Genomic DNA, 14,745 nt, shown 5'->3' with positions numbered 1-14,745 from the left:
CGAATCAAAAGTACTCCCGTGCAGTGTATTGCTTAGGGTTTAGGTTCGTTTCTCATCCACACACCCAAATTTACCAAGACCAGCAGAAACAATTTTCACCCACAAACAAAATGCTTAAGTTTTTTACATCAATTGCATCAAAACCCGTTGCCAACATCGAAGTTACTCTGGACACTTCTGCATCTCCTAAAAGTACGATTCCTTTTGTGGAAAGCAATCAACGAAGGCATCCCGATCCTCGATATTCTGAGCCATATCCACTTCAACTATTCCAATATCTTCCCCAATGCAATTTTGATCCGGAAACTACTGGTCACATACTCCTTCACTGTCAAGTTATTGTGGCCTCATGGAACATTTTCTTAAAGAGGCTACCTAGTCACTCAATCACTGTCCAAAATCTTCCAAACATTCTGATCCCTCGAAAAACAACCTTACAAATTCTAAAAATAAAGTTGCACTCCACTATCGATACTGCTTCTTTTTTCCCTCTTTTTGTCCCTTAAGGATAGCCAGGAATGCATCTATATATTGCCAAAAACAACCAAACTCGAGACACATAGCACAGACTGCTCTCAGTCTTCGACAAGATTTTTCTCAGGCACAAGGAAAAACCTCCCTTCTGTGTTACTTGGAATTCCAGCTCTTACAAACCCTGGAAATTGAGCACCGGTGTCTACAAAAATTTGAGTAGGCTAGATCAGACCTAGGTTAGACTGGATCAAGATCAACATGGGCAAGCAACGCGAGGACACCTTGGAATAGTAAGAACAGGTTTCATATGCAGAGATGCAACAACTAGAACCCTATTAACGGTAGGGCAACTGCTGGGAATCACGTGTTAGAGCTCTAACAACTAAATCTTGGGCGATGCTAACAACGTCAAAGACAGTAAAAGAACATGGTTGGCCAAAAATACAATTTGAAACTGACTTGGAAAACCTGTTTCGTTTCCTAACTTCAGACGCTGAACCACCATGGTACATTTCGGGCATAATCACTGAAATCAAATTGGCCATGAGCTAAATAATATAATTCACCATCCAAAACAACTAAAGAGAAAGACATTAAGCGACGGGTGGACTAGCGAATCTTGTTGTGACTACCAGCTAGTTGAGAAACCTGTCAACATCGAACTCGGACCACATAACCTCATCTTGCATTAACCAAACTATAATAAATGACTCATCGGGGTAAAATATACCCTCGTGCAGTCACTACTTAGTTTTTAATAAAATTTCATTCTTCAACAAAAAAAAAACAAAAAAAAAAAACAAAACATGAACGGATTACCTGCTCCTAACTCCTAACAATGGTCAACGCGAGCCATTCATTCTATTTCATTGCACATTCTTTTTCGGTAAATTGCTTAGCCTCGTTCATCTTCGGCACAAGGGCGCTCTACTAGTGAGCTATTTCAAGGGTGGCTGCTTCTCGGAAAACTTCCTGGCTGTCTCTGCGTCAGAATAAGTATGTCTACGAACCTTCACTTGAACTTAAAGGGAGTCTAAATCTGTTCACACTCCTCTAACGAGTGTATATTTCACATGTTCTTCTGATTGGTTGATTATTTAACTGATGGTCTCATTATCCTCCATGTTTAGAATCACGATCCTCGTTACATAACTCCCTAAATTAAATTAAGGGTAGAGATTAAAATGTGAAATATAGACTCGTTAAAGAGTGTGCACGAATTCGCACTCACTTAGAGGTGATGTTCCCGCGCGAATCTCGGCCATTACTCTACCAAACTTCGTTAACATCGATCCCTAGAGGTAAGTGCCCCATTACAGTTATGACCGCTATTTGCCAAATGAATAGTAAGACTCTCGCTCAAGCAGCAAAGTTATCCCTTCAAAACACACTAATTCCGTTGTTGGATTCATGCAAGAGCATAAGAGAACTGAAACAAATTCATGCTCAAATCATTAAAGAAGAAGCCCTAACTCCTCATGAATCGTCAATTGCAAATTCAAAGTTGGTTTCGTTTTGTGCGATATCAACGAATGGAAACTTAGATTATGCTAAACTTATATTTAACCGGCTTCGGTGTCCAACAATTATTACTTGGAATTCACTTATTAGAGGTTTATCTTCAAGTAAAACCCCACTTGAAGCAGTTTCAGTGTACTTAAATATGTTACAAAAAGGTTTCCAACCTAATAATTATACCTTTCCTTTTGTGATTAAAGCTTGTACAGAGTCTTCGATGATCCGATTCGGTGTTTTAGTTCATAGCCATGTAATTAAGTTTGGTTTACAATATGATTCTTATATTCAAAGTTCATTGATTCACATGTATTCCAATGGGAAAGATTTGAATACTGCACAGCTGTTGTTTGATAAATGTTCTGACAGAGATGTTGTTTCTTGGAATTCTATGATTGATGGGTGTGTGAAATGTGGGTCAATGGAACACGCTAAAGCGATATTTGAGCGGATGGTTTGTAGAGATGTGATATCATGGAATACGATGATTAATGGTTATGCAATGTTGGGGAATATCGAAGAAGCAATGAATTTATTTAATGAAATGCCCAAGAAAAATGTGGTTTCTTGGAATTCAATGCTGGCAGGGTATGTCAAATGTGGGGATATTGAAGGTGCTCGCAGAATTTTCCTTGAAATGCCTAAAAAAGATATAATTTCATGGAACACAATGCTGGCTTGTTTTGCACAGAGTGGGTTATCAAATGAAGCTCTGGTGTTATTTGATGAAATGAAGAGTGTTGGTGTAAAGCCGACTGAGGCTACTGTTGTCAGCATGTTATCGGCATGTGCTCATTTAGGTGCCCTGGATCAAGGGGAACGTTTACACAGGTATAAAGTCTGAATTATTGAAAATTGAAGTCCTATTTTTTACTGCATCCAAGCTTTAAACATGATTCAGATAGATTTGATTGAAGTTTCAAAAATAAGTTTTTACTGATATTTGAAACCATTTTTCGTCAAGTATATCAATAACTCTACAAACAAATTTACTTTTTTTTTCGTCTATTTTCGTGGTTGTATGATTGGATATAAAGCTAGTTTCTTAAACCAAACATTTTCTGGGATTTCTGGTAATCATTGTGTCAAGAACCAGTGAGTTGCCTCTTGAATCTTGATCACAGCCAGGAACAATTTATATGTATGTACAAGTTAATAGTGTATTATGTGTATCTTGTGATTCACATCTAAATGCTTAATGCCAACAGGTACGTCAATAGCCAAAAGATCTCGATTAATACAGTTCTTGGGACAGCACTGGTAGATATGTATGCCAGGTGTGGGAACATTTCAACAGCATCAAAAGTGTTTTGTGCTATAGAATACAAAGATGTACTTGCTTGGAACACCATAATATCGGGTATGGCAATGCATGGGTATGCAGAAGAAGCTGATCGGCTTTTCAGAGAGATGCAAGAAGGAGGAGTGAACCCAGACGATATGACATTTGGAGCCATTCTTAGTGCATACAGTCATGTAGGGATGGTCGGGGAAGGTAAAAGAGTATTAGCTTGCATGAGTAGAAATTACGGAATCGAGCCAAAAGTTGAGCATTATGGATGTGTTATCGATCTTCTTTCCCGAGCCGCACTTCTTGAGGAGGCTGTGGAGTTGATTGAGACTATGCCGATGGAACCTAATCCAAACGCATGGGGGGCGCTTCTTGGAGGGTGCAGAATTCACGGGAACATCAACGTGGGGGAGCATGTTGGAAAACACCTTCTTAGCCTCCAACCTCATCATAGTGGCCGGTAAAATTTGCTGCTCTTTAGTTTTTGGAAGAATATAACCGTTCCCTTTGTTAAGTTTGTGTTGCGACGTAGTAATGCCGTTCATCCTTTTTGGATTGCTTTGATGGGAAGGTCTTGGTTTCTGGTTTGGTTCACACAAACTATACTAACTTTTTCGCTGTCTTTTTCTTCTTTTTCAATAGGCATGTACTGTTATCGAACATATATGCAGCTGCAAAAAGATGGGATGATGCTACAGAAGTGAGAAAACTGATGAAAACCAAAAATGTTGTGAAAGTGCCAGGCGTGAGCACTATAGAGTTGAAAGGGATTGTACATCGATTCGTAGCAAGTGATCAAACCCATTCTGATTCGATCCGCATTTATGAAAAGTTGGCTGAGATCTCTGCGCGTGTGAAGAACGCTGGTGGCTACTTACCAGATACAAATCAAGTGTTATTTGACATAGAAGAAGAAGAAAAGGAACATGCATTAACAATTCATAGTGAAAGGTTAGCAATTGCTTTTGGGATTTTAGAATTGCCTCAAGAAAATGTCATTCGAATTGTGAAGAATCTTCGAGTTTGCAGAGACTGTCACGATGTTACAAAACTGATTTCTAAGGTTTATAAGCGAGAGATAATAGTGAGGGATCGAAACCGTTTCCACCATTTCAAAGAAGGTAAATGTTCTTGTAAAGATTATTGGTAAAAAATTATGCTTAAAAAAATAAAAATGAAACATGTACTTGACGACAGAATAGCTTCAAGTTAGCATTGTTAGTTCAACTGAATGGAGGCTAGGAATCGTTACAACTACATCCACATGACATATTTTCTTTTTCGTTACCTGAAGCCATATATATCTAATAAACTACCTTGCGATCTCTTTTGATATGCATCCAACATTACTACCCATCCACGAATATATGATATATATATATAACATCCTGTCTCTAGCTTCCAATATCAAAGCAACTGCAACACCAGAATGACAACCGCCACCTCTTGTTCTGATGACGAGCCTTAGTGGTTAATCCACATTCGTGAAGCTCTAAGCGAAGAGAATGAAGATGACAACGATAGCGAAATGCCCGTCTGCATCTATAATGTCCCTAAAGTACTAATGTCTTACAAACCAGAATCATATATTCCTCAGCATGTTTCAATAGGTCCTTAGAGCATCCACACTGGGCGAGTATAACCATAAATTTGGGATGAAATCGTAACGCAGTGGGACAGAGTAAAGATTAAATCCCAGCCAAAAATCAAATTCCAGACCATATTTGGTCGCGATCAAATCCCAAATTCTAATATAGTCGGGCGTAAATTTAAAGTACGCTTGTTGCTGGGCGTATACCAAAGTTACGCTTATCATCAGGCGTGACTTTAACCATCCGCCCATTCACTTACTCAATGGAGCGTACACCCAACCATCCGCCCCATTCAAAATGAAATCTCATCAGGCGTACACCCAACCATCCGCCCGTTCACTTACTCAATGGGGCGTACACCAAACCATCCGCCCCATTCAAATTTCGGGCGTAAACCAATTTTACGCCCCATTCAAGCGTACACCAAATTTACGCCCGTTTTCGTACGGTGATTAATTTTACGGTCGACCAAATTTAATCTTCTACCCCTAACGTCACAGTACAGAGTAAACTCAAATTTGATCATTTTTTTTGGTCTTTGATCTTTGGTTATACTCGCACCACTGCAGTTGCTCTTACCATTACATGCGTCCCAAGTGTTACCAGATGTCGAGACACAAAGTTGCTGCTGCCAGGAGGATCCAGAAACACCTCAACATTAACATTCTTGATAACAGCACCTCATCGTCGTCATCAGCGTACCTCAAATTTGAACATCTTGTTCAATAAGGGGTATATTGAACTCAAACCTGATGTTCTGGCTTGGATAATGGCAGTGGATGCTTCGTTTTTAGTCGAATTTCTTCAAATATGTGCTATCAGAGAAGGTATCTACTAGGCTTTGTAGCAGAACCCATAAAAAATTTCATCTTTTCTCATGAAGAGGACAAAGAAAAGATAAAATCTGATGAGATAGTGATGAGTAAACCTCCAACTATGGGAGAAATTAACATCCCATCAGTTTCCCAGCTCTATAAACCTGCTGGCATCCGATTCGTACCCACAAACGGTAATATCGAAAGTGTGCGTTTTGATGAGAAAACGGCGACAATTCACCTACCTATATTGGACTTGGAAGTTAACTCGGAGGTGGTATTAATAAATGGACTTGGATGTCAACTCGGAGGTGGTATTAAGAAATTTAGTTGCATATGAGTCCTCAAATGCATCCGGGCCATTAGTTTTTGCACGTTATACTGAATTGATGAATGGGATTATTGACACGGGAGAGGATGCGATGTTGCTTAGACAAAGTGGAATAGTTGTCGACCATTTTTAAGAGAGACCAAGAAGTAGCCAAGTTGTGGAACGGGATGTGTAAATCAATTAGATTGACGGAAGTACCTTTCTTAGATAAGATGATTGAAGATGTAAACAAGTATTACAGTCGCAGGTGGAAGGTAAAAGCCAAGAAAATTATCAAGACTTGTATACTTGGCTCATGGCAATTTCTCACATTTCTCAGCTATTGTTGGACGTAGGGAACCTTTTAACTGCACTCGCCACCATAGGTGGGGATCCCTCAGCGGTTTTACTGATTGACTGGATAAAGCTCAAGTGCGTTACTTGACTTGTCAAGAGTTCGGAAGATGAAAAATGTGCCAACAGCTGGTGCAGCTCTGGGAGATATGCTGCCACTAGCAATAACTGGGACAATATGGAATTTTGCAAAAAAAGATCACAGGCAAAGCTTTGAGCCTTCGAGGGAAAGGTAAACAACAGTTCATAAGGCTTCAAGCCTTCAACCACATTTCTGATCAAGGGTAGCCCCAATAACAATAATCATGGTTCCGAAGCTGAATAATAATAACATTTTAAAGAATCTTAAACTTAAACGTTTGCGACAAATAGAATGCTGCGGTGTAATATGAATAAATAACTCCAATGATATTAGCGGTTAAATGTGGAGATAAGAAGTGTTATGAGCGTTTTAATAACCATTATATATCCCTAGCAATAAGTAATCGGCTTTATTTGACCAAAGCACAGATAGCCAAAGAACATTGACCGACTTAAATCTTGCTCACGACACTAAGGCAGAAAATTAAGGTTTGTGAAAACCCCGCAACAAGGAAAATGGAGAGCAAGAACATCCCGCAAGAACATGGAGTTGTAGTTCGAGCCCTACTCCTTCAGAATGGTGGCCATGAAAGTCAGAATCAAGATAACCATGGTCTTCAAAACGAAACCTTGTGAAAAAGAGGATACCAACATCCAGCAACATCACTGAAACAGAAAATATAAAGAATAAAGTTGAAACTTATTTTGGAATTACGTAGTATCAATGTTGAGATATCATCAGACAGATGTTCATACAAAAGCAAGATGAAGAATAAGATAGTTTTCGAGGATCAACATTACACGTAAGGTAAACAAAATTATCCCTTTTCTTGTTGGCTCGATTGTTTTTGTACAGATAGAGACCTGGCATTACTATTGTTCATTTTTTATTTTACTTCCGAGGACTATTAGCAATATATATCCTGCATTTGAGGGCCAATGTGGAGACTCTTATAGGGTCGGATTTTGTCGAGGATTTCCTACTCACCTTGTATGTTTTCAATCAGTCCATTAGAAACTTCTAATCCTGTCAAGCAGTTGATTCAATGTTAGTGCAACTGAATGTTAGTGCGTCGGAAGTGTTAGAATCTGCTTCTCAGTAAGATCTAGGTGGTGAGGAGAACTTCCTGACTAAAAATCAGCCCAGAAATGCACACATACTGGAAATTTTTGGCACATACATTAAGTGATGCTTTTGCAATTCAGCTGAAATCATCATCACTTTCTTCGATGCCCTGAAAATAATGTTGAAATTAAAACATACCAAACTGCAAAATCAACTAACACCCAAATTCCAGTGCAAGGTTTACAATAGGGACGGGGTTTTCAGGATATTGCCATTTTCTATATCAGTGATCACTACCTAACAACTAAGTTTTTACGCAATCCAACGCACCGAAAAACATAACCAAGATTCAGATAATCGACAGAAAATCGAACCTCTGATTCACTTGAGGAATCCTCTATGGATTCATATTCAACCTGCAAAAGAGGTTTATAAATGATGTCAGTATAAGTCCGAGGATTCTCAAATAAGCAAAAAAGATTCATGTCTCTTCATGGTTAGGTTAGCAAACCCAGAATTCAACACGTTGTCTGTACAATCCTAAAGCAGGGTAGTTCTACAACAACGGCATTAAGTTACCCAATCCCGCCTTTTTACTATGGAGCAAATTATTTTCATCATACTAAAAAAGACAAATTTCTCAATTGTAATACATATTCATGAAAGTTAAGGTATACAAAACAGGGTGAATGTGATCTAGTGCTCCACAGATGTCTCACATAATACATTGCCAAAACTGTAGTGTCTAGCACACCTAATCTGGTCAGTAGTTCATACATGGAAAGTAAACATTCTGCACCCTAGTTTTTTTTTTTTTTTTTTGAAGGGTAGTAGACAATTGTACAAGAGAACATAAAAGTATCTATGGAGAATCACAACTAAACTGAACATGGTAAATAACTACTCTAATGCATATTTAAAAGATGAATAACTTTTTTTTAAAAAGAGAAACCTACAGAGAGGCTGTTTTTATTGATAAAGGAAATTAAAAACAAAAAAGGAGGGGCAAGAACCTTAACTCCAAAAGAGAAAGGAGAGAAAGAAGAGAAAGAAAAATTATTAACTAAATCTTTAGGTGGACAAGACATTTCTGTCTTCCCTCATCACAGTGTAAATCATACTAGGTGGCTCGACCCACCACTGTTCCTCTGTAGCCGAAAAGATGAATAACTATACTCTAATGCATATTGAGAACCAGAACACGTGGCAAAAAAGAAAATTAATCACCAAATCTGCAACTATATAAGTTCAAGTTCATCAAAAAGTACCTGTTGCTGCTTTTGCTTGGTTGAGGATCCTCTCTCTGCAGTTCACCAAGTACAAGGACATAAATCACTAAACTTACAACTCAGTGTAGGAATAGCACTTGTTCTAGGGGCTTACTCTGACGGGTCAGTTATTTCTGGATCAATTACACTTCTTAGAATTATCCAAAACAAAGGAAAAGGTTGCACGGTACTTTTTTTAACTTAACATCTACTCTTGCTAGATGAAATTTATTTGATCCACTTAAGCTAAATGGTGAACATAATTCATCGACTTTTCATTCAGCATACACCACACCAAGACGTGTCTTGGTCATATAAAGAGCATATACTCGAGATATTGATTATACATATGTATTTTTCTGTTGCCTCATGTTTTCTTACAAGTGCAACCACTAAATATACAGAATGGGAAGAAGTAAGAAAGGTTAAGATATAAGAGTATTTTTGTGACCCACGAAGTTTGTCTTTTTCATTATTTTCAATCAAAACGAGGCGCCAAATATTGGAGTTTATTATGATCTTAATCTTAAAGTTAGTCTGACATCCAGTTATTCTTATTGTACTAACTATACGACTTGATTTACAGCCACTATTAGCTATCAAATCTAAGCCAAACATCTTTATTTACAAATGTGAAACAAACACTAACCAGCCTTGCTTTCCTTGGCCACTGTCCCTTTCTTTCTAGGTCCTCCATCCTGTAAATGTGAACACACAGAAAACAAATATACATTACCACAAAATCAATAAGAAACAGTTCATGACCATAGTTCATTATCACAATGACCTCTTCACAATTCAGTAATTCGAAATACAACAAGATAATAGCTAGTTACCCCAACTTGATCAGCCTTTCGTTTCAAGTTGATTTTCGCTGACTTCTTCACAGCAACTGGAAAGTATCAATAAATTGTGTTTCCTTTAGTATGTATGTTGTCCAAACATGACTCGATAAAAGAAGACAATAGGCCAAAGCAGTAACCTTTTGCAGTTGCAGATTTTTCTACACTTCCAGTTAACTTCTGAAATTACAAAAAAGGTATAAGAAAATTACAATTACAAGGACTCGGAAAGATCATTAATCATCTCTAGCTTTTTAAAGAATATATCATTGCACCTTTTATTAAAGATAGAACGAGTTAATGCATCGATCAATGAGTGTAAACAGGTGTAGTTTTAAGAATTTATACTGCGTAGACTGAATTCAATGCCAGATAAGTAGATAACTATAATGGCTAATGTCATATCCCGAATGATGGTCGACAATATGGGCCCTACTTAGCTTTAGTTGAGGCATGCTTAAGATTATTTTGCACAACTGCGCTACAATTATGTTGATATTTCACAGTGTCATCATCCATCACTACACACCCTTTGAGCATCTTGTTTCTTCAGTAAGCAACAGTTCGCTCACAGCCATATTCAATCTATTTGTCATTAGTTTTCTTTTCAATTTGGTAGGTACTCCTCTGTTAAAAAATACTCGCAAGAAAGGCACATACAAAAAACCTGCTGTCTAGATAAGGACTGTACAATCAGCTCAATACAACTCAAGTTCGTTAAAACAATTACACCTGATTGCAGCTGGTTTGGACGAAGCTTATGTTAAAACTAATCCAAGGCTGAGCCTATTGTCTTATACTTGTGTAGCTCGTGACTCCTGAGTGACCATTTTATCGTGAGACAACTCGAGGTTGAGTTCATCTTGTTTCTCTCAACTACACTCGTTGGTTTATGCTCAAAAATGATTTATAAAGTTTCTATATATAATCTATTTTATCTGTCTCCATGTTGTTCTGAATTAACCACAATATGTCGAAGGCATCAAATCTCACATTTCCAGAGAATCGATTATGTTAATAAACAATGCATTGAAAGCTTAAGTTACAATTCTCAGCTCAAGTGAAGCAAGCTAAAGCTCGACTAAGATCTTGTCTTGATCTAGTAACAGAAACAAGATGGATAAGCCATGTTCAAGCTTCAGAAAACTATTCAAATCAAGCTTGAAAACAATCTTGTAAGCCGGGTCTATCACAAGCCAACTGAGCACTCTGATGGTCAATTGGCTCGGTTGGACAACATGTCTACTCCATTGTCTCATCAACCCCAGCAATTTAAAACTGAACCAGAGCCGCAAAGACAGTTAATTCCTTGTGTGTTGTTCATTTGTCTCCTAACTCAAGTCGCACAACCTATACTTTATCTTTGCCTTGCAATCCTAATTTAAGATAAGAAAATTGTGTGGTAGCCATCCATACTCCAGATTTCAACTTCTTAATTCACAATTGCCAACAGATAAATGACAACTGTATCCATTACAGTTTCAATTATTTCAGACTTGACAGGGAAGCTATTGGATTGCCTAATATACGAGTACACTCATAATTCTTGACAAAAGGATGCATATTGCACACTGCACTTTCAACCAATTAAGACTGCAATGCATCCTGAAAAGAAAATCCTATGCACTGCAAGTCAGTTTAGCATTGGCAACCAGTAGGTTTTAGGGGAAACACATGAAATACTAATAGTCTATAATGAATTAATGATACATGGATCTCAAAACCCATCTATTCTCTTTCTTTCATTTTCTTTAGCAGCAGATTGTTAGATAAAATCTAAACATAGTCCTCACCATATTTTCACAGGATTGATTGACGCTATAGGTTCACTTGAAGCATAATGGTTTACCTTAGTGTCGACCTTCTGAAAGAGTGATGCTATAGTAGCTTGCACAAGCGGACCTTGCTTACTCTCAGATTCTTTTTCAGACCGGCACACTGAAAGAGAAGACTGATTATCCTTTGCTGGAATATCATTGCTGGAATCAGGAAGCACCAACCTAGATTTTGCCGTCTGTAATATCAGTTAAGGAATCGAATATTTTATTGGACCGAGAGACAATCAATGTGTTTGACTACGAAGAAGAAATTCCAGTGAAGTAAAAAATCATGTAATATGCACTTTGAAGACACTAAGAGTGTGTGTCCACGTCATAATATACTTTATTACTTTGGATATTTTTAAGATTAGGAATGCCCTTAAGAGTCTTAGCATCTTCAGTTTCCTCAATAACTTTCTTTCCCTTGATTTCAGATAAGTCAACATCAGTTGGACCACTTCCATCAGAATCATCTTCTGCAAAACTATGCACACACAAAATTAAAAACAAATGTTAAAAAGTGTTTGATTTGTATGGTATAACGAACTTTCAGTTAGTAAATCCAAATGAATTGGTAATTATGCACAAGTAACAGTGTTCTCGATTATGATACTACTTATATAAAATTAGAAGAGTGGTGCTTAGTTTGTTCCCTTTAGGAACCAAAAAGGCTTCTTTTTTCAACAGGGCGAAAACATACTATGAAACTGAATGATTAAGAATAGTTATTACTTGAATCTTCTCCCAGATGTTCTTGCCGACTGTCTAACAGGTGTAACCTCCATCCCATCTTTCAAAGTTATTCCAGGTGAAGGACAAGAGTCGTCAGAGATATCAATATCATCTTCCAGGCTATCTGTTGGAGATTGTGGTTTCCTTTTCTCCTCTCTAGGTTTAATTCCACCAGATTTTTCTTCAGGTCCTGCACCAGCACCACCTTTAAAATCATGGTCAACATGTTTTTCCTGTATAGAAAGATAGCGAGAAACCGCAGAATACATAAGAGGAATCTTCTGAAATTTTGACAATTAAAAAATGCAAAAATAAGCCTAACTGTAGGAGAAGCAGACCTCTTTGAGCTCCTTTGGGAATTCAAGTCGGACCTCTTCTGGATTCTCATCTTTTGTCCCAATCCACCAAGCTTCAGAGAATACAATCTATAAAAAGGTCACAGGTAGTGAGAATATACAAGTTGGTAAGTGGGAACTGGTAACACAAGCGAAGATATAGATACAACTAACAAATGCTATCAGCTAAATGAAACAAATATCCAAGGTCATACACTCAAATTGACATAATTACATATTATTGCCATGTACATTCTACTCTGTCTAACAATTCAGTTTTTCACAACTTCTGTTGCTTACTGTCATTAGAGTTCTCTTGATTAACACTTTAGGACATCAATACACCTCCTAGGTTGCATTACTTCATACCAGCTTCGAGTGCAAACTAAATCCACACGCACTTTTGTTTCCCTTAAGTCAAACTTCACCAACAGAAACTATCCACTTACAAAAACAGAATAACAACAACTCATAAACAGCATCGGAGGCAAACATATGAATTTGTTGAATCTCCAAGCATATTAGTTCATATTTAATCGAGCTTCTACCAAAATCGGAAAACTAGCTTACCATGTTATCAAAATAGTCTTCACACATCACATTCTTCCCTCCTTTTGAGAACTGAAGTGTCAAGTACCTGTTCTTTGGATAAACAATAGTACCAAATAACTTCACTTGACCCTATCAACAACAACAACAAATGATAAAATGAAGTCAAGTACTAACACAATTAAACCAACAAAATGAAAGAACCCTAATTAACAAAATACCTGAGGGAAATCTAGGTAAAGTATTGGATTCTTTGTACCCAAATCTTTCAATTCACCGATCTTTCCACCAGTAAGAGGAGAAATAAGACCACGAAATGAAAAGAGAAATCTATTTTTTCTCTGTGATTTCTTGATTATATCTTTTCCATGATGTTTGATTACAGTTTTCGATGGATTTAGAGTTGAATAAGGTTTTGCAGGAGTTTGAGATAATAAGTTTCTTGAAAACCCTAAATTCTTTAATCTTTTTCTTTCTTCTGCTTCTGGATTTGGCAGTTCGTTTCCACTTTTCTTCTTCGTTGCTTTAACCATTGTGTTTCGTCCTGATTTTTTTCTAACTCCAATTCGAGACTACTCTTTGTACACAAATTTTTCCTTTTTCTAATTTTTGGCGCTATTTATTATAAGTTTTAAGATGCACCCTCACTTTGAAGACATATTTACAGAAAAATCCCTATGCAAGCATGAAGACTTTGGAGAGTTGGGATATTAATCCCCTCTTGTATTCTTAAACAACTCTTAGTAGATAAATCTAATGTGGGGATGGCTCAAACCTCTAGATTAAATGGCTCTACTCCTGTTGTATTTACGACTCTTAGGAAGTCCTAGTTTTAATATGAAGTATCTTATTTACAAAAAAAAAAAAAAAAAAAAAGAGTTGGAGAAGTGTACCAACAAATGGTTTGGACTTTGGAGCCTATTCAAGAGATAATAGGCTGTAAGAGTATAAAGCTTATGAAGTCACTCGGGAGATCAATAAGTGGCATCAAATTCAACTTGATCTTCACGGGTAAAAATCAAGAGACAAATTCATCAAGGATTTGGACAATAATACAAACATTTCCATGCTCTTATGAACTGAAAAAGAGTTGGGAATAATAATGATTCTCCGGGAGATGAGGATAATACTCGGATGCATTCTAAAAATTGTCTTTCTAACCTTGTTACAAGTCATTTTCAAGATATAAGTAGTTCTACAGCTCCCTCTGTACAAAAATAACACTACAAATATTCTTCATATTCTTGTGTCTGATGAAGAGAATAGAGTTTTAATGCTTCCACCTACTAATGATGAAATACATGCCACTCTAAAAGTATGGATAGTTGGTCTGCTCCGGGACCAGAAGGGTTTCAAAATAGTTTTTATAAGTCTCGGTGGAATATTATGGGTAAAGATACATATGATATGGTCAAGCAATTTTTCAACTCTGAACACTTTCTTAAGTACATGAATGGAACCTATATTTCTCTTATTCCTAAGAAGAAAAAACCTTCAAATTCAGTTGATTTCAGATCCACAGGATTGTGCAATACATTTTATATTATATTATAATATACACACGATGAAACCTTTAGTGGAAGAAAATAGTCTCCCCATACCAAGCTGGTTAAATCTTTGTCAATCATTCCTCATAAACTTATTCACTCCGTGAGAATGAGAAAAGGTGAAAGTGGTTGGCTATCTCTTAATATCTCTAAT

General features: G+C 37.2%; 2 protein-coding genes across 11 annotated transcripts; one reads left to right on the top strand and one right to left on the bottom strand.

Moving 5' to 3' along the window:
• Nucleotides 1-1,805: 1,805 nt before the first annotated feature.
• LOC113293363 (pentatricopeptide repeat-containing protein At1g08070, chloroplastic-like) lies at nt 1,806-4,469 on the top strand. The gene is made up of 3 exons (XM_026542019.1): nt 1,806-2,820; nt 3,198-3,740; nt 3,923-4,469. Exons 1-3 carry the CDS (start codon nt 1,814-1,816, stop codon nt 4,428-4,430), a joined length of 2,058 nt encoding a protein of 685 aa, XP_026397804.1. The 5' UTR covers nt 1,806-1,813; the 3' UTR covers nt 4,431-4,469.
• Nucleotides 4,470-6,725: 2,256 nt separating this feature from the next.
• On the bottom strand, nt 6,726-13,618 carry LOC113299582 (DNA-binding protein RHL1-like). Of its 10 annotated transcripts, none has more exons than XR_003335124.1 (14): nt 13,266-13,618; nt 13,066-13,176; nt 12,499-12,585; nt 12,161-12,393; nt 11,788-11,912; nt 11,458-11,624; nt 9,749-9,788; nt 9,603-9,658; nt 9,416-9,464; nt 8,767-8,801; nt 7,873-7,914; nt 7,594-7,667; nt 7,421-7,459; nt 6,726-7,098 (listed from the first exon to the last, which is right to left on the bottom strand). XR_003335124.1 is itself a non-coding variant. In XM_026548627.1 (13 exons), the coding sequence occupies exons 1-12, from the start codon at nt 13,575-13,577 to the stop codon at nt 7,635-7,637; spliced, it is 1,290 nt and encodes a 429-aa protein (XP_026404412.1). In that variant the 5' UTR covers nt 13,578-13,618; the 3' UTR covers nt 6,726-7,098; nt 7,594-7,634. The 10 variants fall into 10 exon arrangements, 7 of the variants coding, with proteins under 7 accessions (XP_026404412.1, XP_026404410.1, XP_026404413.1 ...); XR_003335123.1 differs by having other exon boundaries at nt 7,614-7,667; XR_003335122.1 differs by having other exon boundaries at nt 7,421-7,667.
• Nucleotides 13,619-14,745: the final 1,127 nt, after the last annotated feature.

The sequence above is a fragment of the Papaver somniferum genome, chromosome 7 (assembly GCF_003573695.1).
Source record: "Papaver somniferum cultivar HN1 chromosome 7, ASM357369v1, whole genome shotgun sequence".
In the NCBI taxonomy this organism is placed as follows: domain Eukaryota; kingdom Viridiplantae; phylum Streptophyta; class Magnoliopsida; order Ranunculales; family Papaveraceae; genus Papaver; species Papaver somniferum.
The sequence above is the reverse complement of the archived record's forward strand: the minus strand, read 5'-3'. Positions and strand labels throughout refer to the sequence as shown.

Bases quoted from the DNA above. Each gene is read 5' to 3' on its own strand.
- LOC113293363 (XM_026542019.1), top strand. From the start codon at position 1,814: ATGAATAGTAAGACTCTCGCTCAAGCAGCAAAGTTATCCCTTCAAAAC. The intron at 2,821-3,197 runs GTATAAAGTCTG...TAATGCCAACAG, and splicing joins CAAGGGGAACGTTTACACAG to GTACGTCAATAGCCAAAAGA. The intron at 3,741-3,922 runs GTAAAATTTGCT...CTTTTTCAATAG, and splicing joins CAACCTCATCATAGTGGCCG to GCATGTACTGTTATCGAACA.
- LOC113299582 (XM_026548627.1), bottom strand. From the start codon at position 13,577: ATGGTTAAAGCAACGAAGAAGAAAAGTGGAAACGAACTGCCAAATCCA. The intron at 11,625-11,787 runs ATATCCAAAGTA...AACTGATATTAC, and splicing joins GGGCATTCCTAATCTTAAAA to AGACGGCAAAATCTAGGTTG. The intron at 8,802-9,415 runs GTTAGTGTTTGT...GGTGAACTGCAG, and splicing joins GGCCAAGGAAAGCAAGGCTG to AGAGAGGATCCTCAACCAAG.